Raw genomic sequence first — 27,303 nt, 5'->3', positions numbered from 1 at the left:
ACCGCCAGTACATGTCTTTTAGGGTTTTCCTGGGGGGAAAAGTGTGTACTAAAGGCTCCTCCCATAAGCTTGCTAGGCCCATTGCAGAATACAATGACCTGACCTCCCTCATCCATAGAATCTTGTTCCCCTTGTCAGACCACCTGACATCCAGGAAAGCCCGGGCGTATTCGGAGAGTTCGGGGGTAACCCAAAGCCTCCTCCAATAAGCCACAGGTCTATATCTTGCAATATCCTCAAGGCGTTGGATCCCCAGTTCATAATACAGGGGGATTGGGGGAGTTGAGGTCGGGAGGCCAGTAATCAATCGCAAAAACTTGTTTTGGGCCCTAGTCAATTGGGTGAGATTACTAAATCCCCAGAGTTCTGCCACATAAAGACTTGCCGAACCTATCTTGGCTTCGTATATTTTAAGCGCTGGAATCAAGGGTTTGGTATGGGACAAATGTAGTTCTTTTATTAATGCACCAGTTAACTGTGCGTGCTTTATTGTCACCTGATCTACATGTGGTTTCCATTCTAACTTTGATGCAAGGGTTATGCCCAAGTATGAAAAGACCCTAGTCTGTTCTAATTTTGTTCCCTTCATCAGCACGGTCCCTTTGACATGTTTGGTCTTATGCAGGACCATGAACTTCGTCTTGGTGACGTTTACGATTAGTCCATGGTCTTTGCAGAAGATTTCAAACACATCTATCGCTTTTTGGAGGCCCTGCTGTGTAATAAGGTGTCGTCGGCAAACATCAACAGAGGGATCAGCTTGCCATCCAGTTTTGCGGCATCAGTTGTTGTTTCTTTGAAATAGTTGATTACTCTGTTGATGTATAAGGAAAAAAGGGTCGGGGCTAAAACGCACCCTTGGCGAACTCCCCTAGTGATTGAAAATGTATCTGTGACACTGCCTGATTGGTTCCATCTTACTTGAGCAATATTTTCCTCGTGCAATTTAATAAAAAAAAGTAAAATGTCAATAGGCATTCCTTGATCTTTAAAAACAGACCACATTTTTGCTCGAGGGACTAAATCAAAAGCTGATTTAAGATCAACAAAGGCTGCAAATATCATGCCATTCCCCAACTGAAACACCCGCCAGTAGATTAATAAAAACCTAAATACCTGATCAATGGTACTTGTGTGGCTGCGAAACCCTGCCTGTAATGGTGATAGAATTTCCTCCTCCTCTATCCACCCCTGTATCCTTAATAGGACAAGCCTTGCTACCACCTTCTGTATACAGTCGATCAGGCTTATAGGCCTGTAGTTACCCGGATCGGAGCGATCTCCCTTTTTGAAAATCGGGATGATCTGGGCGCCCCTCCAAGTATTGGGTATGAGTGAACCATCCGATATGCAGTTAGCTAAGGAAAGAATGTAAGGTGCCCAAAGATCTTTGTCGTGCATGAACAGGTCAGCTGGAACCATATCTAACCCTGGTGCTCTTCCTCTAGGGATAGATTTCAAGACCTTATGAACCTCATTTAAATCAAAGGCCAAAGGAGTTGTAGCCATATTAGAAAAAATAATTGGTATACGACTCTCTTCGTAAGCATCCGAGGGAGCAAACTGGGATGCATAGTGCGTAACCCACTGGCTGGGAGGTACAAAGTTGATTGGTTCTTCTCTAATTTGACCCCTACCCCTCCTGACTAGGTCCCAAAAGGAACACATCGATCGTTTTTTACTGGCTGAGCAGAGATCATTCCAATAATCCTGATCCCATGCACGTTTAGCATCCAGTTGAGCTTTTTTGTATGATTCACGGGCAGCCCTAATACAAGCTATATCCTTCGTTTTAACTGCATCGGACAAAGCACGATAAGCAGTCCTGCATGATTTCCCATACCATTGGTCCTCCTTTCAGGGTGGTCTGTTGGGTTTGGCATGAGTTTGTTTTGTAAAAAAAACGCTAAGTTGGTTGAATAAATTCATATGAATAATATTTGCATTTCCCATGTTTTCCTTCTGAGCAATACAAATCTGTAAATCATTTGTGGCTTTGGTGGTTAAATCCTTTATTATTAAAATTTGCCTCTCGTCCAGTAGGCAATTAGCCCATTTGACTCGCCTTGAGTCGTTAGATGGAACAATTTCCACCGTCCTAGGGGGAGTCTCTTGACTATTAATATGGTATAATTGGAATGATAGTAATAGGGGGTCATGATCACTCTCCACCCTCTCCATCACTTTCATATCCTTAATATTTGACCAATGTTCTTTATTAGTCAATATATAGTCGATGCGACTTTGACGTAAGCCATTGTTAAACGTAAAAGCCCCCTGTTTATCAGATGCTGATCTACCATTAATTGCGCGTAGACCTTGGCCCAGGCAAAGTGCCTTAAGCTGAAGTACAGCCTCGGTCCATTTGTTTACTGGCGCAAGAGTCAGCTGGGGTATGTTCCAGGTACGATCCTCCTCTAGAGTAAGATCAATATCATTAGCATCCAGAGGTTCAAAGCAACAATTAAAATCACCAGCTACAATGACATTACCCCCTTGCAAAATACATCGAGAAGCTGGTCCAACTCCTCCACAGTTTTTGAGGATTTACCTCCTGGCATCCCTCTAGCATAAATATTAAAAACGAATAAATCCTTTAATCCTGAGCGCTGGATTTGAATAAGTAGGATGTCATTACTGTTTGTGTCCAGTTGAGTCAGAGAGTACCCTCTATCCTGTTTAATCCAGGTTAGGAGACCCCCCTTAGCTCTTCCATGGAGACTTGGGACAGCGGGGACATAAAAGCTGATGTAACCAGGTCTGTAATCTAAAACAGTTGACCAGGTTTCCTGCAACAATATAATGTCCTTGTTTTCAAAAAACTTGGACCAATCAGATGACACAACTTTATTCCTGATTCCTGCTACATTCCAGGAAACTAAAGATGAAAAGACATTATCCACATCCTTACCACAAAGTGAAACTTCCTGCAGGTCTTCGCCAACAGGAACCTCATATTGAGGTACTACTAGCGGAGTACTATTAGTATTGGATGGGACACTGGTCAAGGTCACTTCTCTAGATTACCGGGGAATTACATCATGTGGATCTACATCAGATGGTGTATTGGCTGCAGAGAGTATCACTAGCGAAGGTCCTCGCAGACCCTGATCTTGGCCATTAACCAGTCAGTCATTACAGTCCAAAGAACTCAACGCCTCAAATCTATTACTTACGGTAATGGGTCTGACATAGGAATCTGGACAAGAAACAGGGCCTCTCACTTTGCCAATAACTTTAGGGCAAGGAGGGTAGAAAAACCCTAGAGGCAGAATATTAATACGATCTTGGTGTATTCTCATTGAGCCTGCCTGTCTAAGGATATTATCTACCAGCTGGGGGGATGCAAAATTGACAACAACACAATCTCCATCCATGCTCTTTTTAGTGTCTCCCACCCAGTCGACCCTTCGGACCATCTTGAAATTAGTGTAGAGATTATCACCCAGGACTGTTCTAGAATTCAAAAAGTGTATAACTTTATTCTTAAGTGATACCCAGTGTTCCTCTTTACCATCTAGTGTTTTGGGGACGTTTGCCAAAATGATGGAATATGGGCACGCCTCAGGGGGGAGATGGAATATTGTGGCTTTTCGGGAAGGGTAAGGAATACCATTTAAATTGTCTCTGAGGCCCCCAGAGCCAGCGGTGGTGTTTCTTACAGGAATAGAATTATTAGTTACATTAATTTCCTGAGCCCCTACTGGTTCTCTAAATGTCTGAGCTCTGACATCCGAGCTAATATTTACAGGTATTTGTGTGGGAACTACGTCAGAGCAGGTACCCGTTGGTTTGGTCATAGTCAGGGAACCCTGTTGATTTAATACCTTACTTTCCAGGGCCGCTAGTCTATAATCAATTAGCTCAAGTTTTTCCATTACTGGATTGATCAGGGCCTTAAAGCGCTCCTCTAGAGCCCCCAGGAATCTGGCCATTTGGTCTCCCTCAATGGGGTTGGCTATAGGGGAAGATGTTGTTTGGGTACCCTCCGCTTGAAATTTAGATTTTTCAGGCTGGATCAATTGGCCAGTTACTTGAGGACCCATGCCAGCAGTGGATTTATTTTTCCTTGCTTGTTTCGCACGCGGTTTACTGCCCTTGATGGCACTCTCTGCCTTCCGCTTTCTTGATAACTCTTTGGTACTGGTAGCAAGCTCAACCCGTGCCTGTCTAGTGCGTGTGTTAGGAGGGGAAGGCATCGGGCTTAGAGCAAGGGGGCAGGGTGCATTTGGTATATCTAGTGGACCAAGACTTCGAGGCACTACCATTGGAGCTTGAGAATTATCCAATGAAACAGCAGTCGAAGCAGTATTCGAGTTGTTAGTATTAATGCTACATGGCTCAAGAGATAACCTCCTTTCAACTAATTCTATCTCTTTAGCCACTGCCGTTTCAGCTTGTTTAAGGTATGCATCCAGTGTCCCAGCCCCCCCTTTAGAGTTGATAATACATTTAGCCATAGTACTAGGCTACACTCACAATGATGCACAATAGCACAATAGTACAGTGGCACAGATCGGGCAGTACACGTAAAAGTAGTCACAAGACCAAACACTCAATGGTACATAAATGTCTCGCAATAACTTATCTGAGTGTCCCCACGCCAGGAAACACAATGTTAGGGGGCTGGCCCGACCTGACCTCCAACGACCTCGGACGGCCACAGACGGCCTGCCCTTTGCCCGGGCTTAGCCCGGCGCTGCCCGCGCGCTGTCCCGCGACACGGGAGGTATGCTGGTATTTAAAGCGCCTCCGGGCGCGTGAGTAGCGTCACCTGTTCCGCCCTCCAGAGCCGGGGAGACTGGGTAGTGTAGTTTTCTCCACACGGCGGCCGCGTTATCAGCAGAGCGGCAGCGGGAGGGAATGAGGCCAGCAGCACCCAGAGCAACCACAAGGAACAACAGGTAGGTTTCGTGGGTCCCCCAGGTTCACAACAGTGTCAGGGCAACACCCGCTCCCCCGGAGGTATGCTGGAATTTAAAGCGCCTCCGGGCGCGTGAGTAGCATCACCTGTTCCGCCCTCCAGAGCCGGGGAGACTGGGTAGTGTAGTTTTCTCCACACGGCGGCCGCGTTATCAGTAGAGCGGCAGCGGGAGGGAATGAGGCCAGCAGCACCCAGAGCAACCACAAGGAACAACAGGTATGTTTTCGTGGGTCCCCCAGGTTCACAACAGCGTCAGGGCAACACCCGCTCCCCCGGAGGTATGCTGGAATTTAAAGCGCCTCCGGGCGCGTGAGTAGCGTCACCTGTTCCGCCCTCCAGAGCCGGGGAGACTGGGTAGTGTAGTTTTCTCCACACGGCGGCTGCGTTATCAGCAGAGTGGCAGCGGGAGGGAATGATGCCAGCAGCACCCAGAGCAACCACAAGGAACAACAGGTAGGTTTTCGTGGGTCCCCCAGGTTCACAACAGCGTCAGGGCAACACTCTGCAGCAGCCTGCTGTCTCATAGGGCTGCCCCCCACCCACCGGGTCATGAAGCGCCACATGGATCTACAATCTCATCTCTGCTAATCTCCTCAGGCTCCAGCCAGGCCCAAACTGCCTCTGGCAAGTCAACGAAATGTGTTTTGTTTTTAGTCATAATCAGTAATCTGGCATGGTAGAACAGAGCAAATTTGATTACATGATTATGCAGGCATTATTCAATTTCCATGTATGCCAGATGCTGCTTGTGGACCAGGGCCGTGAAATCCGTGAAAGAGGTGAACCTTTGCAATCTCAACATCTCAGAGACTGTGCTTCTGTGTCGCTACCAGGATGCAATCCTAATCGAGGTAATTTAAGAGTTTAACTTTTAGCAGCCTGGGTGGGTAACCAGGGATTGATCTCTCCCTCGGACTCTATGTGCTCCCTTGATCCCAATAAACCCAAGCGCCACCCCTTCAGACACATGCTGTAGTAACCATTTCTCTAAAGAGTCCTTAAGGAAGATCCCTCCAAGCCCTTCAGCATGCCCAACAGATGAATATTCTTCCAACAGAAGCAACCCTCTGCATCTTCAGCCCTGTGCCGCAAGACTTCAACCATTTTGGTTAGTGACTTAACCTGTGTTTGTAGCCTTTGCACAGTAGGGTTCAGTGTTGCAAGACTTGACTCATTTGTTGTTAATTGATCTGATAACTTCCCCTGATTAACTCTGAGAAGTGCTACCTCTATTGCAATTGCATCTCTCTTGCTTTCTAGTTCCACCTTGGTGCTCAATATGGCCTCTAACATTTCTTTGAATTTGTCATTGTATCCCTCCAAGACGTTCTCTATTGCCCTGCTAATAGTACCTTTGTCCCTGCCCCCTAGGATCAAAGCCATGGGAAGGTCCCTTATCAGTCAGAGGCTTCATCCCCTTGGGCTTCACAATGGCAACAATGTGATAGCAATCCAAAACTCACTGCTTTACCTAACTTGACAGGTAAGTGATACAAACAGACCTGTGTTGCCTTAGCCCCTGCCAGCCAGTTACTTGCCTGGCCATTAGGTATCTCCATATGGAGGAAGAGAGAAAGGCACCCTCTTCAGGCACTGGCCAACCCACTCCCCCAACAATGTTTTCCCTATGACGAGGCCAGGACCCCCAAGTTCAGGGGGGTACTCAGGCTCTAGGATAGAGGATATAGATGTAAATGATAAAAAAAATCAACAAATGGCAACTTGACATTCAGAAGGTGCACAACCTTTATATCTTCCCACAAATATTGTTTTGCACAAATATTGTATTGAAAATATAGTGATGTCAATAATCCTGGGAGCAGGGTGGGAATGTATTTTACTATATATTTTATAATTGAATGAATCAATGGAACTGTGAGAATGTGGATTGTTCGTTGGGGTTGATTGTAGCCCTTGACAAGTAATAATGCCACTCTTCCTGTTAGGGCCAGTAAAGGTTTTAGTACTTTAAACCTAATCTTAACCCCTAGAAGCTGTGGCACAGAGCAGATAGGCTTAAATTAAGATAATGTGTAAAGTATTTAGAACTATCGAGGCAATTAAAAGTTAGAAATACAGTACAATATAAATCCTGCTCTAAATAGAAATAGAGCATAATTTAATTAAGTAAATTACAAAAAAATCCAATAGGGAGAACCAGCCATATGAATTTTCAACTTTTTAATTTAAAATAGCACCAAACAGTGTTAAGCGCCTGAAACAGTTATTTGGTTGCACTTGAAGGTGATCTCAATTTAAAGCCAACCATGATGGAGCGCACGTTGGATACAGAAACCAGTTTCAACCTGGTTGGAAGTTATACTTTCTCACTTGGGGCTCATTACGATGTTGTGCGGAAAGCCTATGCCTGACACCGACTCAGAATCGGGACTGATTGACTTGCGGTCGGCGATTCCGATCGCCGGATTACGATGCGACTGCCCACACTGCTCGGTCGGATTCTCATTGTTTCTTATGGGAGCTCGTGTTACGCCTGACAACCGTCTGTAACACAGGCTCCTATGGGGAAATTGGGTGTGTGCAGGAAACCCTGCACCCTGTTGCAGGCACCCCACTGTGCCTGCCACACAGTTCAGAGTTTTATAGGGGGTCTGTTAGATAACCCCATGGCCATCACCATAGGCTGCGGGGGCTCAGGGCCCCTGCCAGGGGCCCCCAAAGACACTTTCCTACAGCCATTCCGTGTCAGACAGGCCGACGTGGAAAGCCTGTTGGAAATCGACATGGTAATCCCGACGGCAGAAACGCTCTCCATAGGGGTGTACAATGCAGTTCGAACCGACACAAATACTCCATGAGTCGGTCGGAACCAAGTCAAAATGACCACGTGGTTTACGTTCCGACCGCGAACATCATAATCAGGTGGTCGTAAAGCTAACTGACCAAGATGGCCGGAACGGCTCCGACATGATCGCACAGATTCCAACTATCAGGAGAAGGCTTTCCACCCAACATCATAATGAGTCCCTTAATCTCTGAAATGGAAGTCAAAAATCCTCAGCGATGCAAACCAGCAGGCTGTGGCTGAGAAGGGCTCAATGAGGCTAGATATCTGCCTGATGCGGTCACAGTGAATCCACTGAATAATTGCGGCAAACCCCAAAGTGGAACAAAGTAAAAAAATTTACTCACAAAAGGTCTCTATATGGCAGGATACTTTTGGCATCATCTCCCCAAAAAAGATTTCTTCATTTGGACATAGTCACTTTTTTGGAGATCGGATTCTGTCAGTGGGGCAAGACTGCAAGCTGTAGTCAAACAGGGCTCCACGAGCCTGGATACCCTCTCAGTGACTTCCCTCTCAAATGAATTTGCTGCTGTAGAAAAGCTCCGAGAGGGAACAAACGAATCTATGGCCCAGCGGCAATGTACCTTCGTCAGAAAGACTTGGCAGGTTTGTCCCAGTCCTTTAGAGGTCTTTGGAGCCGAAAAGTTTTTAAGTCCCATCCTTTTCAATATGTTAGAATGAGTAAATTTTTACACAGCCAAGGATCCCAGAACATCAGGAACTGCCCTTTAGGTCAAGACTCACTGCACCAGGGGAGGTACAGTTGGAATTGTACATTGAACTCTTAAGGGAAAGAGCTTTTAGCAACTTTTTCTGTCCCTATAGCTCAACAGGAGATCATTCAACTAACCCTAGGAGTCAATTTCTTTGTGATGGGTACAAGTGGCAGCAGTTCCAGCCATTGAGGGATCCCCACAGATCTTAACAGCAGATGCAGTCTGTCTTCTGTATTTCACTTGTCCAGTAGCTGTCTGAAGAACATTCCTTAGGTCCCACATTTATTGGGGAGGAGCGAATTCTGGTCTCTCCCTAATCAATAGGGAAAATGTTCTGAAGGCTAATTCTATTTTGTTTTTGCAGTTATTCTTGTGTGCCTTACTGCAAACAGTTCCGCATGGCCCCTCCCTAAACCAAGATTGCAGACCCATTTTTTCCCCTGTGCACAGCTCCTGTTCCCACCCCAAAGGGGTGGCCAGGAAAATGAACAACCTCTTCACTGTGGTCACTTCAAACCAGTTCTGGAGGCAGCTCCTATCCCACTAGGATTGGTGCCTGTCCATGGCAGGGCAGGCTTCTTTGATGTTAATCAAGTTCCTGTGCAATAGCCCAGCTGGGCCTCCTGCCAGAGGAACAGAGCACCATGCCACACCCAAGACATTTGTCTCAGCTCTCAGAGCAAGTTCACAACTCGTCGAGGTCTCCTGGGTGACAGCTCCTGGGTCACAGTTGGAAACTCATGCAATGTGGCTTCTAGAGGCTTTTGGCAGGGAAAAGGTAGCTTTCTAAAAAAAAAAAATCCCAAATATCTATTACAAATCTGATTTTACTAGTGAATAGTTTCCTAAGTAGAGATATTCAATATTGTATTCTAATGCTGTTCTCTGGTACAGCTCACCCTGCCACTGTGAAAATAGCTTTTGGTGCCTTGAACTCTAAGGATATGTTTTACATTAAACTTTGAATGTCCTCCTCTACAAAGCCGTCCTGAATCTTAATAGTCCATTTTAATATCATGATGTGAAATATTAACAGTCTTCTTGACTGGATCAATGTACAGATGTGCTTCGTCACACCAAGTGATTCCTACCAGCCATACTGATGCTACAAGAAACCCACCTGCTGAGTACCCAATGCCCCTTCCTATGAGAGGGTATTACATGCAGGATTTGTAAGAGGATCCAGGGGAGTGGCACTTCTTCTACATGGAACATTCCCACTGGTGGTGAGCTTCACCTTCTTGAATGCCCAGTGGAACTTTGCAGGTATGTGGGATCTTCTTGAGGGGCAACACACCAACTTCCTAAGTGTATATATACCTATCCAACTGTCATCTTCAGCCTTGCAGACAAAGAAGGAGCTATCTTAGCACATCGATAAGGGTTTATTATAATATCCCAGAGTGGACTCATGCAGACTGCATACAGCAAGCCAAATATCCTAGGGCCAGCAACTCTAGTCCTTGATGGGCTCTCTGGCATCATGTAATGCATAAATGTTGTGACATTCCAATGATAGGGAGTTTACACACACACACCTGCAACACACAAGACATCATCGCATATAGATGTTTTGTACCTCCCAGCCACGGACACCCTTCTTCTCACAGACATTACAATTATTGCTAGAGATATCACAGACGATTTACCCATGGTGGCTCAATTTGGGAGATCTGATCATTTCAGGCATCCCATTTGGTAGCTTAATGTGTGGCATCTGGTTGATGCCCACTGCTTGGAATACTTATCGATTGAATTTCAGATGCACTTTGAAATTAACAAAGACACAGTCTCATCCCTATGGACACTATGGGTGACAGGAAAGGCGACCTTGAAGTGTCCGGCGTAGGGCTATATCAGGCGCACAAAAAAAGAAAAATTATGCCAGATAATAACCCTTGAGACACAAATACTAGGCATGGAAAACAGATTGTGAACTAACTCCTCGAGGTTTTGGAACGCTAACTCTGACTCTCCCGGACCTCACTAGACAACTCTTCCAGGAGGAGGCCTGCAGTTGTTTCAGGGCATTTGCGCAAAGAGTGTATGAATGTGAAAAATTAGGACACTGCTCTGCTGGTTAGCCGCCAGAGATTTGACCAATGGGGTTGCACACAAAATTGTTGAATACTCTGGCCTTTTTAAAAGCACTTCAATAGATATTGCAAAATTGTTTGCAGATTACTATCAGGAATTGTATGCTACCCATCCCCGAACTCGGGAAGAACAGGATAACCCAATCCTAGATGACTTACCAATACCACAACTCACACCAGTCCTCCACTCTGGTCTGGAATAGTTCATAATGATTCAAGAGATCATTGACGCCATAATGATATGAAACCCAGGAAATCCTTGGTTGCCACTTAAGTATTATCAGAAATTTTGTGAGTTCCTTTGGCCCTCATCTCTTTACTCTTTATGAGGAGGCAATTACTAGCCAAGCTTGATATGGCCACGTTTATGGTCTTGCCCAAGGAGGGGCATACACCCACACAATGTTGTCCTTTGTACCAAGCTTCCTAATTAATGCAGAGATCAAATGTATACAAAACTCCTGGCAAATCAGCTCCTTACTGATCCACCCGATCAGCGTGGCTTCATGCTTGCCCGTAGTACCAGAAGCTGTAAATGCCATGCTCAAGCGGTGCTAACACAGGAAAAGACCCTTCCAGACACAAGCACTATATGACTACGATTTTTTTTTTAAAACATCTTTTTATTGTTTTATACAAAGGTAAACAAAAACAATCGGCACAGTTATATTGAGACAACACAATGGTGACAGCAGCAAAGAAAACTACATAGTGCAAAAGGTGACAAATTATCTTTTGAGTTGCATCAAGGAGATAGCAATTCCTCCTCCGAGGAGTGTACAGGCGCCACACAGATTCCTCCCCTGTAGTCGTTCCACCCAGCCCACACTGCAGACCACTTTCTGAGGCATCCCCGCGCTACATATACAGTCTTCTTCCTGAGCATACACCAATCAAGACTCTTCTCCCATGAGGCCAGGGTAGGTGGAGCAGCTGCCCCCCACTGCTGGGCTATATCTCATTTGGCCACCATTGCCCTGAGTGTGGCCCAGAGCCTCTCCATACTTGTTAAGTCGGTGGGACCCCACATGTTAAGAAGACGTTGTTTGGCCTCAGGACAAATGGTTTTATGTAGCATCTTCTCCATAACCTTATGTATTTCTCACCAATACCTTTGTATCTGATCACATTCCCACATTATGTGGATGAAAGTACCCCATGATATATGTCCAGTGGAGTATCTTTAGTTGAACAAATCGCAGACGTGCCGAGATCGCCACCTCTCTAGGGGAGGCAACTGCTTCACGCCACTCCTCATCATCAAATTCCAGTCCATCTCTTGCCCAGCACTCACGCAGGTGCCCCAGTGGGTCAGGTGCGTGATTGATCAGTTTTTAATATGTGAGGGAGATCGCTTTTTGGGGAGGTAGCCATCCAGCAGACGATCTTCTAATGGTGAGGAATCTGGGGGGGGGGGTTGTGCCACTCTGTAGGGCCGTGGTGATAGCGTGTCGAATCTGCATGTATCAGAATAGTTCCGAGTCGGAAAGTTCATACTGCTGCTGAAGTGTGGCAAAAGGGACCATAGCACCCTTAACCCAGAGATCACCCAGGCGGGATATACCAATCAAGTCCCATTTATCAAACCCTTTCGTAGACCAGAGGTTACCCAACAATTCAGAGTCCCACAGCGGTGTAGCCAGCGTGAGCTTCCGGTCCCAACCTAGGCTCTTATTCACGGAGTGCCAAATAGTCACAGAGTGTTTGGTGAGGCAGGTGAGGGGGAGTCTCCGGGGGTTGGAATACAAGGCTCTTTTATAATTCCCTCCAGGCAATAGCCACCTATCCATAGTAAAAGCAGGGTCGCCTGGCTGGCGATGCGTACATTGATTAACAACTGCTAGGTGGGATGCCCAATAATATCGGTGAATATCGGGGAGGCTAATATCCCCGTCATACCAGTTCAGGACCAATTTGTTGAGCGCTATCCGGGACCTTCCCTCCCACAGCAGCTCCCTCTGCAGCCCTTCGATTTCTCTAAAATACCGTGCCGGGACCGGATCTGGATAGTTTTGCAAGGCATATAGGAGCCGGGGCAGCAACATCATTTTAAATAGTGCCGCTCTGCCCGACAAAGAGAGCGGTAATGTCTTCCAACTGGACACATCCCTCTTGAGACGCTGCAAGGGCGGGACTAGATTCTGTTCATATCTGAGTTTAGGGTCTGCGTTGATAAATATCCCGATGTAACGAAAACCGTCCCCCACAGCCTGTATCAGACAATTTTTGGGCAATGAGGGAGCTGAGCCTCCTAATACATGTATAAGCGACTTGCTCCTGTTGATCGAATAGCCCGAGTATTTACCAAAGATGGTGAATATATCCAGCACGCAAATTAAAGACTTTTTTGAAGAGGCTACATAGAGGAGCTCGTCGTCCCCATAGAGAGAGATTCGATCCTCCCAGTCTGCAGACCACCGCAAGCCGCAGATCATAAGGTCTGAACAGATCCAGGCTGCCAGTGGCTCGAGGGCAAGGGCAAACAGCAGAGGGGACAGAGGGCACCCCTGCCGGGTCCCACAATGCAGCTGAAAAGGATCTGATCGCCTAATATTGACTATCACCTAAGCCATAGGTTCCGAGTACAAAAGCCTAATCCATGACATAAAGACCGGCCCGAACCCCAGTTTGCCAAGGACAGCCAGCAAATATGGCCACTCTATAGTATCGAAGGCCATGGAGGCGTCTAGTGACACTATCACCGCAGGCCTATCGACAGTATCGGCTCTCCCCAGGACTCTGTGGACCCTGCGCAAGTTGAGGGCCGTGTTACGGTGGGGCACGACGCCCGACTGGTCCGGGTGGACGAAAGTCGTTATCACCCGAGCCAGCAGTGTGGCAAGGAGTTTGGCTAGAATCTTGGGCTCTGCGTTTAAGAGGGAGATCGGTCTGTAGGAGGTACATTTGTTTCTGGGTTTCCCCTCCTTGGGAATGACAACACGAGAAGCGAGCCTCTGATCAGGGGGAAGGACGCCCACGCATCTACTCTCTTCCAACATGGATGGTATGCACAGTTTAAGAACAGTTGGAAGACATAAATGCTTTGTATGCCAACAATATCTTCCTTTTCTTGGTGAACCTGTCCATTTCTGGGCCATGCGCACTAGAGATCTTGACCTTATATGAGCATGCATCTGGACTCCGGGTAAACTGGACTAAATCACTCCTGGTCCCCATCTAGGGTGATCAGTCAGTGGTCAATTGGAACACATCTATTCCTATTAAAAACTAAGCTTTCAATATCTGGGCTTGCACGTAACATGTGATCCAGAATTAGCATGGATCCTTAATCTCTCACCACTTATTGCAAAAATGCGATAAGACTTCCAGAAATGGGAGTGCCTTCTCCTAACCTACTTCCGAAAGTGACGCTATTCAAAATGATGATTCGACCCAGATTTGTTTACACCCTCCAATACTTTACCTTTGACATCCCCAACCAATGTTTTCATAAACTAGACTCCCTGAGCTGCAGTTTTTTATAGGTGGGAAGACCTCCCCGCATAGCGTGGGGGAATTGCAGACAACTAACTTACAATGGGGGACTAGGGATGGTTGATATAAAGATGTATTTCTGGCCATCCCAGCTGATGGTAATTAATGAGTGATTCACTTGAGGGTGGGAAGACCCAGCCTACTGATTGGAGCTATCCCGCAGGAGTCTTGACACTATAATGGGGCTGCCCTCTGGTGCTCTTGTGCCCATATGCCTCCTGGGGGGTCACAGCTGTAGTTATTTAAATCTGGAGGGCTGCCCTGTCTTTCATAAAATGGGACAAAAATGTATACTGCTAACCCCCTATAGGAGAGACAATGGCTTCACCACATGGCCTGGTTTGAAGATTTTAAAAGAGGGGACAAAATCAGAATCACAACCTTGGGGAATGTTTGGCATGGAGGACACTTAGATTATTTCCAAGAGTTACAACATCAATACTCGTTGTCAGATACCCAATTCCACAAATATTTGCAACTTCACCATGCCATGATGTGTCGCTTACAAGACTCCACTCCTCTACCTGAATAAAGGCCGAGATTCTTATTGACCAAGTGGTACGGGGAGCAATAGCTAGCATATACCACACACCAACAATAATTTAGCAAGAGGGGTTCATAACTCTCAGACAGAAATGCGGGGAACTGACAGGTCCACTTGAGTAAATAGACTGGCGAGACACCCGGAGGGCTCCCTGGGAACTGGTTATTTCTTCTAAGCTACTACTAATCCAACTGCACTACCTACATACAACCTACATTACACCTAAGCGCTTATGGCATGTTTGGAAGCTCCCTTAATCTACTTGCTTCCGATGTAATCAGATGGGAGCTGAATTCTGCCACATGGTCATGCCCCTGAATACTGCCTTTCTGAAAGGAAATTGAAAGGACACTGACTCACATCCTAGATAGACCTAAACTCTTGACCCCGAGAGTGGGGCTACTGAGTATCCTGAGAGACCTGAGGGGTCTTTGCTTTGAAAGAATTATTGTGGGAATGTCCATGCAGTGGCTAAATGGGATATAACACGCAGATAAAGTTCCCGTCAAACTCTTACCCTCCTGGAGTGATGACGTTGAATTGTTTGACCTGTCAGTCTTGGAGTGGTCTTCCTCAAACGTTTTGCCTTTCCCCTCCATTTTCTTTTATCTTGTTTCTTGCTGGCCCAGGTGAAGTGCATATGCTCACTCCTTAACACTTGGTAACATTGGCTCACCCCCCAATTGGCATATTTATTTTACTTATGACTCTCTTGTAAAGGGATGCTACATGTACACAGAGCCTGTAAATGAAATGCTACTAGTGGTCCTGCTGCAGTTTTTGATCCACCTACTTAAGTAGCCCATCTATCATGTCTCAGGGCTGCCACTGTAGCCTGTGTGGACTGTTTTTAAACTGTACCGTCAACGTGCAAAAATAAACCTTTTGCCTTGCCCAAAACCTTCCTTTTTAGTACATATAAGTCACCTCTAGGATAGACGCAGGACAGCCCAGAGGACAGGGTGCAGTGTAATAAAAAAAAAGTAGGACATATACTTCTAAGTTTTATACGTCCTGGTAGTGAAAATATTGCAAGGCCTATCTCTTCCATAGGATAACATTGGAGTTACCATTACACTTAATAAGCTGTAATTTCCAAATGGAAACGGGGAACCAGTTCAAGTTTGGTGTCTTTGGAATTGTAATGAAATATCCTGACTTATGGTAAAGTCGGATTTTAGTTTACAATTTTGAAAATGCCACTTTTAGAAAGTTTACATTTTCGTGTCTTAGCCATTAAGGGCCCGATTCACAAACGCCTTTGTGAATACTGAATGTCATAAAGTTCGACTTTCGGTATTCATAAAGGGCATTTACGAGTGGTAAATGCCCTTTTTGAATACCAAAAGCAGTAAAGTTAGACATTCGTCTACCTTTACCTTTGTGAATCGGGCCCTTAGTGTCTGTAGCCTGTCCTAGGGTTACCGGGTGTAGCTGACGGTTGGCCTTTGTGTATTCCTCCTAGACAGCCACACAAAATAGAGAGCTTAGGTGTACCTAAATGGGCCATCACTGGTAAGAGGGAAGGGCAGAGCTGGGCCAAGCACTGCTTTCTCTTCGATAGACTATGTCCAGCCTCAACACATAGGGTTGAATACCCCCTGCAGTTAGTATGGAGCCAGGTCAGAGAAAGCAGGATGTCTGGACACTTCAAAGGTAAACCTCTAGAAGCTTCTTCCCCACTTCAAAGGCACAACCGGATATGAATACTGGACATCAGACACCAACTCTTCATTACTCTTCTGGATCTGTGGATACTTTGCTAGGAAGAAGGACTGCTGTGCTGCTGAAAAGACTGCCATTCTGTTGGACTGCTGCTCTGAAGGAATGCTGCCCTGCAGTGCTGACCTGCTGCCTGATGTCTTCTTGCCTGGGTGAGAAGGACTGGGTCTGCCTCTCTTGAACCCAGGACCCCAAAGTGACTCCAAAGGCTAGCTGGCTGGCCTTCTGACTTGAGCATCAAGGACAGAAGGGTCCAACAACCTAGAACCCAGCTCCTGGACTCTGCCATATGTGAGTCTGCCCTGCCAAGTGGTGCCACCCCAGTCCTGGACCCTTGGAAGTTGGCCTATGGTGCTGGTCAGCCTCTGTAGCTCCAGCAGAACCACTCTGCTGCACGGCGCAATCCAGAGGAGAACCGACGCATCGCTGCTGCTGCATGGTTTGGACCCGCTGCAAACACCCACATCACCTCCACAGCCTCTTTGGAACTGTCACTGCCTGATGCATCTTCCGTGCAGGCCCTCATATCCCACGTCAATGATAGCACGGGCTATGTCATCACATTCCGCATTGCGGCCTTGCAAATCTTTGGAACCGACACATTACCTATGCTGCACCACGCATTCTCAATGCTGGACTAAACATCAGAAGCCTTTGTCAATTGGATCCTTGACGGCATTGCAGGAGCTCACATCACAGCCGTGCCGCACCTCGGGACGAACGCACAGCTTTGGCTGCACGACTCATCTTCAGTGTGGATCCTCGCAATGCTCCGCAGACCAGAATCACGGTTGACTTGAACTTGTGACTTTGTCCTGGTCCAGCATGACCAGATATCCACACAGTTAGCACTTTGTGCTTTTTGGCGTTATTTATACTGAAACTTTTAAACATTCATATCTCTGGTTCTACTGATTTGATTGATGTTATTTCGGTCTTGTTTTATTGATTAAAAGTCGCTCTATTTTTCTAAACTCATCTGGGATCATTTAGTGATGTATTGTCACTGTGTTACTGTTTGAAGTTTTGCACAAATACTTTAAATATTGCCTATTAGTTAAGCATGACTGCTCTGTGCCAAGTTACCTGACGGTTGAACACAGGTTCATTTAGGGTTTGCTTCTGACCTCATCCTGCCAATAATTGTGGTTTCTGTCTGAGAAGGGTTTTGCCCCCCTCAACCAGTCACCCAATTTCCTAAAGGAGTAGACCACTGTGCCAAAATGGAACAGCCTATCGATCAAGCAAGGGAATGCCCACAAAGACATATCAAAATTGGGGGCAAATGGTGGGCATTTTATGGACAGTCAAATAATGGCTGATAGATGGGGTGAGCTGATGTATTTCGCGAGTCAGTACATTATTTTATCACATAATGTGGACTGTACTGAGTGTTATACAAAAAGCAATAAAAATGGGTAATCGAAAAAAAAAAAACTTTGAATGTCCTATGTAAGAAATTGGGTTATTAGTTGTGCAGGATGCGCGGCATTTGCAATAAAAGGTTTACAGTTGCCTCCTTACGTGGAACCAAACACTGTATTACCAGTGGTAGCTGGTGCATTATAGATGTGGTGTGGCCCAAAAGCATGATCCAGCACTGTGCCTCGGGCCTAGCCAATCTGCAGAACGGGCATTTACTTCACACACAACCAGACATGCATACATACACACACAGTTTCAGGCTCACACACAAATACATTCATGCATACATACACATGCAATTTGTGATTGTTCCTACTGTGTTGCTGAGCTGAACGTTATTGCAGTTCAGCGGATACAAAAGGTCTGTTTCACGATTGGAGTTGGGATAGACTGCACTGAACTATTGACTTGCGTAGATTTAAGCTGTAGCAGCTCAGAAACACATAGTGCAAAGTAATTGTGAATTTGCATGACAGATACCAATAATGGAGGAACCTGCTATCCTGTATGTATACGTTACCTACTTGTTAAAATGAATAAAAACATGTTTAAAAATAAAATACATACACATGCAATCTTCAGCAAACAGACAAACACACTTAGACTTTAATTCAGAAAAACTTACCTGAGGCAGGCCCATACTTTCCAACACACCAATCTCTCTGCACAGCCGGAAGCAGATCGATGAGCTTCCACCCAATCAGAAGCTGGAATAGGGTTGAAGGTACAGAGGTAGACCTGTTTCTCTATTCCAGATTCCTACTGGGCAAGAAGGTCTATGATTAACAAGCTCTGAAGCTCCATTATCTGACATGCTGTACTGCATGAAGCTAGCTCAGCATGTCAGATATGTTTTGTGCAAGTGTCAGGCAGAGGTGTAGCAGCCCCCGCCTGAGACATGCACAAAACAGGAGGTGGAGCCCCATTCTGCTCCCAACATGACATTAATGCTTTTACATACAAACTAACAATCTGTGAGCTTGTTTGTTTTCATATAAAAGCTGCAATATGCCAGCAGTAGTGGCAGAGGGTTGACTCCCTGGCACCCCCTTAGGAGCATCCGCTGCTGTGTAATACAGCCGTTGACTGGCTCAGGGTAATGAAACAGTGCAGTCAAATGCCTACTCAATAGAGGCGGTATGGACTAGTAATCTCTATCAGCTGGCACACACTAGCAACACACAATAAATGATTGTCTATTAAGAGCTTTTTCTTTGATACAATTATTACACATGTACTACTAAATAATACACATTAAGCTACAAATGCATACATAAGGTAGATGCAAATACCTTTGGTGACATTCTGAAATCCCATTACCGCCACCAATACCAGATAGAACATCATCATCACAATATATGGCCTATGTGAAGTGGCTGCCATATCGATAATAAGGTAAACTTGGCTTTGCCACAGGGTCATCGCATGAAATTATAAGCCAGGTCTATTGACCTTGCCAGGCCTGTGCATATTAATGAAAACAATAATATCATGTTAGGAATCACCATAAAATCCACTAAGATCAACAACCATTTGATAAATCTATCATCATTAGTTATATCAATGCAATGAACCTCAATAATCATTATAAATAAAATATTTAGAATAAAGAACTACAAATCAGAACAATGTGTCAGAGTATTTCTTTACACTCAACTGGTATTCAGAGGTCCTAAGTGATCAGACTACTGGCCCTAGAGAGACCTCGCTATTTGTGGGTCAGCTGTAGGCAAAGTCCTTAGTTTATCAGGGCCATCAGGTAGCTTCTCCTTCCAGCTGTCCCTGATTCTGGTATTGTCGCTGTCCAGGTCCAGGGTCTTGCTTTCTGTCTCTCCTTTGTGCAGGGGTTTATAAATGTGGGTCGAAAGGTTTAGACGTCAGACACCCCTAGCCAACCATAGGATGCCACATCATTCCTCAATCCCTGCAATAACCCTCCAATATGGTAGAAATCTTCTCCCTTTGTGCTCAATCAGAGATGTCCCTATGACAATGTGCAAACCCTCTCTTGTGGTCACCCCAAACTGGTTCTGGTGCAGATCCTCCTCCTGCTGATTTTGGATCCATCCTGACTAGAAAGACAACAGAAGGGACAGGATCAGGTGTTAGCTCCATCTGCCTACGATAAGGAAAGTTTCTCTTAAGTTCGTCCATTACTAGGCATAGCCCAAGGCCATCCTGTCGAGAAAGGACACTCCCTTCCCACACCCAGGGCCCTTTGTCCACTGTCTGGGAGCAATACACACCACGGGAGCCATCCAGCTGCCCTGCGACAGTTGAATGCTTACAAGTTTTAGACAGGAAAATATTAACTTTTTAAAAGTGCCTTTTGCTCAATAGGTAGACAAAATTCAATTTCACTAATACATTGGATTTTGGATCACTATAAAAATGAGGGCTTGAGCTACTTCTCTAACTGCTACCAATCAGAAGCTAGCATTTATTAAATGTAACGATGTAGCCCAATATTTCCATGTAAAAGCTGCCTGCTTTGCTACAGTGAAATTAGATTTTGGGGACATTTCACTGTCAGGACATGTTCAATAATATTAAGTTTTACACATACTACCTTCAAATACCATGCACTCTGCCTTTATGTGTATTTAGTGGTGACTTATTAATATTTAAAAGGAAGGTTTAGGCTTGTCAGAAGGGGTTATTTTGTTAAGTCAGATTTGAAACTTCTGGCAAAGGGTGGGGAGAGCTTTTTCTGAGCAATCAGTTTGTGTGGCTGAGAATATACATTTCTTAGTTGAGAATGGTGAGATTATGGTTGTGAGTGTGAAGAGTTGCAAAGTGAGGTTAAGCAGATGCAGGATGTGGCTTGAAGTGCTCAGATCAAGGATGAGGGTGTGCAGAGCATGGCTAGGGGGTTTAGAATGTGACTGAGGGCATCACATATTGTATATGAATTGGAGCAGTGTGCAGAGCAAGAATGTATAGTGTGTGTGTGTTTGTATGTGAGAGAGAGAGAGATAGTTGAAAGCATTGTTCAGAAAAGCCTAAGGGTCTGCAAAGTGTTTCTGAAGGTACAGACCCTGACTGAGGATCTGTGACTATGGATGTGAAAAGCGTGCCTGAGAGTACTAAGAGTTTTTCATGTTTAATTGTGCAGGGTACAGAAGAGAGCGGCCAGGTGAAGATGAAAGTGTTTAAGTTCTGGCTAAAGGTGCAGCAGGACTAGATGAGTGTGCTCATGGTTTCGGTCAGGGTGTTCAGAGCCTGTCAGAGGGTATGCACAACCTCGCTGATGCTGGTCGAGAAAAACAAAACAAATGTGGGAATGCCTGCATTTTTTATAACCACTGGCACTCATTCTGGGCATACCTTTTCACCACAGGTTTGCTCATTGTACCATCAAACATAACAGATGGTTGTCAGTAGCCACATTACCACTGAGTGAGAACTCACACAAGCCCAATCGTGTTTCAGTTATTGAGTCTCATCTGTGATAGTTTGAGTAACAAGTGGGTTGTGGTAGGTGGCCCATGGGACCGATTAATATTTACAGGAGATGTAATTGGGCCAAGAGTCCAACGGTTCATGGGAATGTTTTCCAGAGACTATTGGAGACAATCCTCCCCCACTGCGCTCCGCCTAACCAAGCTGAACTGTTCTTTTGTCATTGTTTAGACCCATGCACAGAGGAACAGTCTCTGTACAGTAACATGACATTGTTTACTTGTGATCCTCTGCAGATTATGCTAAATAAATTAAGAACTTGACCAATGATCGTTAGTTTGTATACTTTCCTCTTTCTTATGTATTCCTGCAAGTTTGTTTACTATGTTAGTGGGCATGAGGAAGAGAGAATTGTTTCACTGCAATAACGTTACAGTTTACTTTATGTCGATGGGGTTTGTGTAATACACGTGTGCATAAAACTAGGCCTTATTCCCAACATTGAAGAGAGACAGAGAGAGGGCTAGTGAGTTAGAGTGAGATAAAGAGACCCCTCTTAACCCTGTGTCCATGAAAGAGAGCATTGTCAGATTGCCACAGCATTCTAGCAAGTCTTAATTGGCAAGCTTCCCTGAGTATACTAAAGATGCTGCACATCCTGGCCAGTCGTGTGATGTTGTAAGCCCATACTTATGACAGACGATTACCCAGGAGTTCCTTTCGATATCTCCCCTTGAGGGAACTGAATGAATATTTCGTTGTCACATCAGATGCGAACCAGCAGAGTGGTGTTACAAGTGCTGAGGACATGAGGAAGGGTTCCATGTGGTGCTTTTAAAGGAGTTGCGCTACTTTATACTCTGTTGATGGTGCTCCCTGAAAATCTCACTCAGCAGTCACAAAAGAGTAACACCACTGAAATGATTCTAGTGTAGCACAGTTATTCGGCTTGGCCATAGTGTACCTTAAGGTTTCCATGATTCCTTCACCCAAGATGATTCCCACTGTCAATGGCAAAGAAAAGGTTATATCAAGACATAATGTAATCCCTTTTTTTTTAGGTTTGCTTTAATCCATTCTGTATTCACAAATTTACTGCTGTGGGCCAGCGAAGTGTTTACTGAGTCAAAGCATCAACTTCTGGAACACATGGATAGGCTCTCCACACTTGGTTTTGAAAATATAACACTGGGTAAGTTTGGCTGAAAATGGTTTGAAAGCTCTACCTTGTTTCAATATTAAGTTTTTTTATTATTACGAAACATACTTTTTAATCAGATAGTGAATCAATGATGGGTTACTTTTATGGGGAAACATATTTTCTATTCTTCTTGCACAACTACCTTAATACAGTCAGAAACAATTATACTATATTTGAGGACGGTTTTATTCACCTGTCATTGTGGCCCATTAGTAGGGAAGTAGCAAAGGGTTCCTTTTTGCTTCATTGATCAAATTCATTATCATAATACTTTTTTTTATTTTGGTAATATGCCATACAAAAGGTGCACAATACAAAAATACAATGTTTTAAAATGGGTTAAAATAAACATCATGTTAAAAAGTAAAAACAGCACCTACTCAGTGAAAATCAAATAAGAATACACATTATACAAACACGGAATAACCCTTTCATAGGCCATAAGTTAAGATAAAACCAAGAGTTAAGACGACTGCTGGATAACAACTAGAGACATAATTTGTGAGATTCAACTAGAGAAGCCATTGTTGTTAGGTTTGTTGACATCTCTGTTCCTTGCCAGCCAATGGTAAAACAGATATCTAGATACAGCAAATACTAAATGAGGGGTCGAACCGAATTGAAGGATCCTATAGCCTTCCTTGTACCACCAAGCTTCCTGCAGATCGGAATCAGCCATTTTGCTCCCATTCCACTATATGCTGGGCAAAGAAGTAACAGATGGGCACCGTCCTCCGTCTTATAACCACACATGGGCACTCCTGAACCGTATTATTTAGTGGTCCTAACCATTTTGAAGTAAAGCCATGTAAGAGTAGATTTCCATGTCTAAATTGAAATTGGACGTATAGATTTTCGGCTAAATTAGGTTCAATTTCGTCACAAAAGTTTTTAAACTGTTAGTTATCCTTGGCAACTAAAAATAGAGGTAGATAAAGTGCCTTGCACATGCGTTAAAAACATGTTATATTTATGATTTTTAAATAGATTTTTTAACTCCTTTGCCGTTATTCGGGTATAACAACCCACTGGGTCATGCCAAAGATTAGTTAAGCCCTTCCCTAGAAGGGAATCTTTGACAAATTTATTCCATGGGAGTTATACCACAATTGGATGTCTAAGAATTTCCTCCAGCCCACTTCGGTAAAGCAAGAGTTCAGGAGTAGCCCAAAGGTTTCTCCAGAAAATGAGAGAGTGGAGTTCAAGCGTAACAGAAATTGGCCTGAGGCCCAAGTCTAACCTCAGCAGTACTGCGGGGTGCTGACCGATAAACACAAGGGTTGGGGCACAAACCTGTTTTTTACCATAACCAATGGCTTTAGGTTTTTATGCCCCCATAGCTCCGCACCGTAGAGGGCTACCACTAGTACCTGATATGTGTAAACGACTGGGGATACAATTCTAAGGTGGGACCCCTTTTGTACCTCCAACAGCCTCCCACTTTGTTGTTCCAGTTTTAATATTCTTTTCACAGCATGATGGCTCCAGTCCAGCATTTCAACTAGGGAAATCCCAAAATATTAAAAAAAGTGTACTTGTTCTAGGGGGACATCATTAAGAGCGGGATTTGGGCATGTGATAGGACAAGGATTAAAAACCCATTAACTTAGTTTTATTAATGTTAGTTCCCACTACCCTCAGCACACAGAATCTATTAAAATGGTCCAATATTTTCTGAACCCTCTTTAGTAATTTTGACAGCCAAAGCGTATCATCGGCAACCATGAGTGCCGAAACCCTCATGCCTGCCAGTCTCGGGACGTCGTTGTCACAACTATTAAAAAAATCAACTAAGTCATTTGAAAACAGGCTAAAAAGGGTGGGGGCAATATTCATCCCTGTCTAACACCATGCTTTACTGGAAAGGGTTCTGTTACTTCACCCAGCTTACCACTCCTAACTTGTGCGTAACTATTCTGATGCCATCTCTCGATTATACTGCACAGGTAAGCTGGGATGCCTATTTCTGCTACAGATTTCCACAGCAAGGTTTTGGGGACCAAGTCGTACACTGCTCTGCAGTCAACAAAAACGGCATAAAGCCTCTATTTCTCAATACTAAAGGTCCTCCAGTATATAATCTGGAGACTCAACACCTGATCACCAGTGGAGACAAAGTATATAATTCTCTTCAAGCCAACACTGGAGCATGCCAAGTATAACTTTACTAAATAATGTTGGTGTGGTGTCCATTAAACTGATTGGCCTGTAGTTGGTTGGATCCAACAGACAACCGTTATTATAAATTGGAAGAATCTCAGCCCCTGACCACGTTTTGGGGATACTTGCTCCATGTACAATAGTGTTAACAACAACTGTAAGATAGGGTGTTAAAATGTATATCTCTGGTAAAAACAAATCTCCGTGGGTTTTGTCAATGCTGGGTACTTTACGTGGGGCTATCTTCCTGATAGCCACTTCTACCTCCATACATGATATTGGGGAAAATCCTCCCCTTGATCCCTCCCTGATTGATCAAATTATGCAGAGCTGCTTCATGATTACCTGCATGAAGTAACTGTAAATGCTGAGAGCACTCAAAAGATGGTAACGCTCTCAATCCTATATCATGAAATTTTTATAATGCACCGAATTAGTATAATAGACCCCAAGACAATGAAAATGATTCAGAAAAATAAATTGTACATATCACAATGTTGACCTTAGTCTATCCATTGTAAAGCTATACATTTTCAAAATTCACAAAAGCCAAAACATAGGCAGGAAACCTTACCATAATTTTCTTTCACCTAGATTGTGGACTCAGTACATTTGAGAACATCTTCAGGTGTAGGTTAACGTGAAATCCTGCATGCATTTATATGATTTATCTCTTAATTAACCCCGTTAAAATGTGGGTTTGTCCAAGCTATTTTCTGCACTTTCCATGCCGCATATTCATAGTGTTTGGGTTACCTACTCCTTGATCAATCTCATAGCAACCACAACCTTAGGTTTCACATACCACTATTGAAATATCTGCATATACCACAGCTTGTATGCAGTTTTAGCACCTTAATGCATAAAAATCGAGACCCTTAATTTGTAAATGAATTTTGTGAGTCAGTTGCCATTTTTTCAGCATGTGTAGCACTTGTGTAAAATGATCTATAAACTTGATACAGAGTTCTTGTTAGCAGTTTCTTACAAGAAAGCAAATTTGCATAAATTGCTAAGGCTCTAAGGATATGATAGACATAATTATGCATTTGGAAAAAGCATGGTTAATGGAAACAGTAAAGAGAAATAAGGATGAGCCACAGGATGGAGAAAGTAGGAGAGGAAAAGGGTGAAGAGGACAAAAGTACAACTTTGAGAAAATGATTTATTAGTTGTGGTGAATTGGTGTCCACCATAATTAATAAACTCACTATCTTGTTTTATTCAGTAAACAATTATCAGAATTAAAACCTGCACTGAATCTCTAGTAGATATGGCAAAGAACAAATAGGCTTAACTTAGAGTAAATGTGAAAGCATTTAAAAGTACCAAAACAGTTAAAAGGTGAAAAAACAACACAATGAAAATCACACTCCACTTAATAAAATTAAGAACAATTTAATGAGCAAAATGACACCAAAATGAAAAAATTCCAATAAGTGGAAGCTGAGGTATGAATTTTTATAGATTTAATTGGAAATAGTGGCAACAGGTGCAATGTACCAATAGTAATCAATGGCCACAGTAGATCAGGGCATATGCATATTTTGACGCTGACCATGATATTCGGCAGGCTAGATACATAAAATAGATAAGTCATTATGGTCTCGAAGTAGGGAAGTTCGAAAAAGTTTCCAGGTCCCAAAGTGTAAAAGGGCTTCTGAGGAAAACCTTTGCCCATGTGGGACAAACCTGAAATTCAAGGTGAGGCTGTGGAAATGCTGGTTGGAAGCTGTTAATGGTCGGTACCCTTGAAACTCGGGAGCAAAAGATTTGAAAAAAGTTCTTTTGGTGCCCACACCAACCACAGAGGTCTACTTCTAAGGCTTCCATGATGTCATGGCAAGCACCTAGAGACTCTACAGGTGTGAGGTAGAGGGCAATTGCAAAGTTTGGTACTGGTTAAGATGCCACTGGTCAGTTGGTATTCTTCTCAGGAATGTCCTATTTAGCTTTTTATATGTTCCACAGGGCATCAGCCTTAAGATCCTTAGAGATCTTTCTGTTCTTGGATTTCAAGTGAAAGGAGGTCCAACTCCTCAGGTCCTTCTCACAGGTTACAGATGCCAAATTCAGCAGGTTCAGTCTACCTTGTATCCTCTTGCAAGTCCAGCAGTTTTCTAATGAAGGTACCTTGGGGGGCCATATTTATGCTGAAAATTACCTAATAGTTTGGGGAGACTCCTGGGCACTCGCTAAGCAATGGGTTGAATTGTCCATTAGCACCACTACACACTGTTGCAGTAGTTCCTGATTGCTATCCTGCAAATAGCCTCAAAATGCCATGTGCCAGGGCATTTTCAGGATGGTGAAAGCTTTCAACCACACTAAGCTTGGACTCTGAGGGCTGGAGTGTGGTGGGGGGGGGGGGGGGGGGGTCTTAGGGTAATCCCCAGTGTCCTGTCTCATCTAACATTAAAATCCAGTTTGCAGGATTCACTGCACCTCCAACTGTCACAGAGGCAGATATCTAGTGGGATAAAACCAGGGTACTTCAGCAATCAAACAGGGGATACACACCTTTTTAAGTGTGATCCAAGTGTTGAATGTGACTCAGCAGACCTGCCAAGCAGGATTTGACACTGCGAAATTACCGGGATGCTCCCTGCCCCAACTCTGAATATTCTATGGAGTTCAGAGTAGTCATCTCTGCCCATGCAGGTCAGACTACCATTTGCTCCTGGGAGGTATTTCAAACCTCTTTCACAATGTTAGAAATTGCCCTCTTTTTTCAGATTTTAACCCAGATTTGTGTCTTCTGGTGCTGTGAGGAAATGGGGTGTATTATTTGGTGTTGTTGTGCAACCTC

The 27,303-nt window shown here is 44.3% G+C and overlaps 1 protein-coding gene across 1 annotated transcript in view; it reads left to right on the top strand.

Annotated features, from left to right (window-relative positions):
• LOC146863045 (proton channel OTOP1-like) overlaps window positions 1-27,303 on the top strand; it is a 344,757-nt gene that overhangs the window by 255,207 nt on the left and 62,247 nt on the right. Inside the window, exon 5 of the mRNA XM_085643335.1 lies at window positions 22,195-22,325. Coding sequence (XP_085499461.1) covers window positions 22,195-22,325 — 131 coding nt within the window. The remainder of the gene's footprint in view (window positions 1-22,194; window positions 22,326-27,303) is intronic.

Source organism: Triturus cristatus, chromosome 2_2 (assembly GCF_964204655.1).
Source record: "Triturus cristatus chromosome 2_2, aTriCri1.1, whole genome shotgun sequence".
Lineage (NCBI taxonomy): Eukaryota > Metazoa > Chordata > Amphibia > Caudata > Salamandridae > Triturus > Triturus cristatus.
The sequence above is the reverse complement of the archived record's forward strand: the minus strand, read 5'-3'. Positions and strand labels throughout refer to the sequence as shown.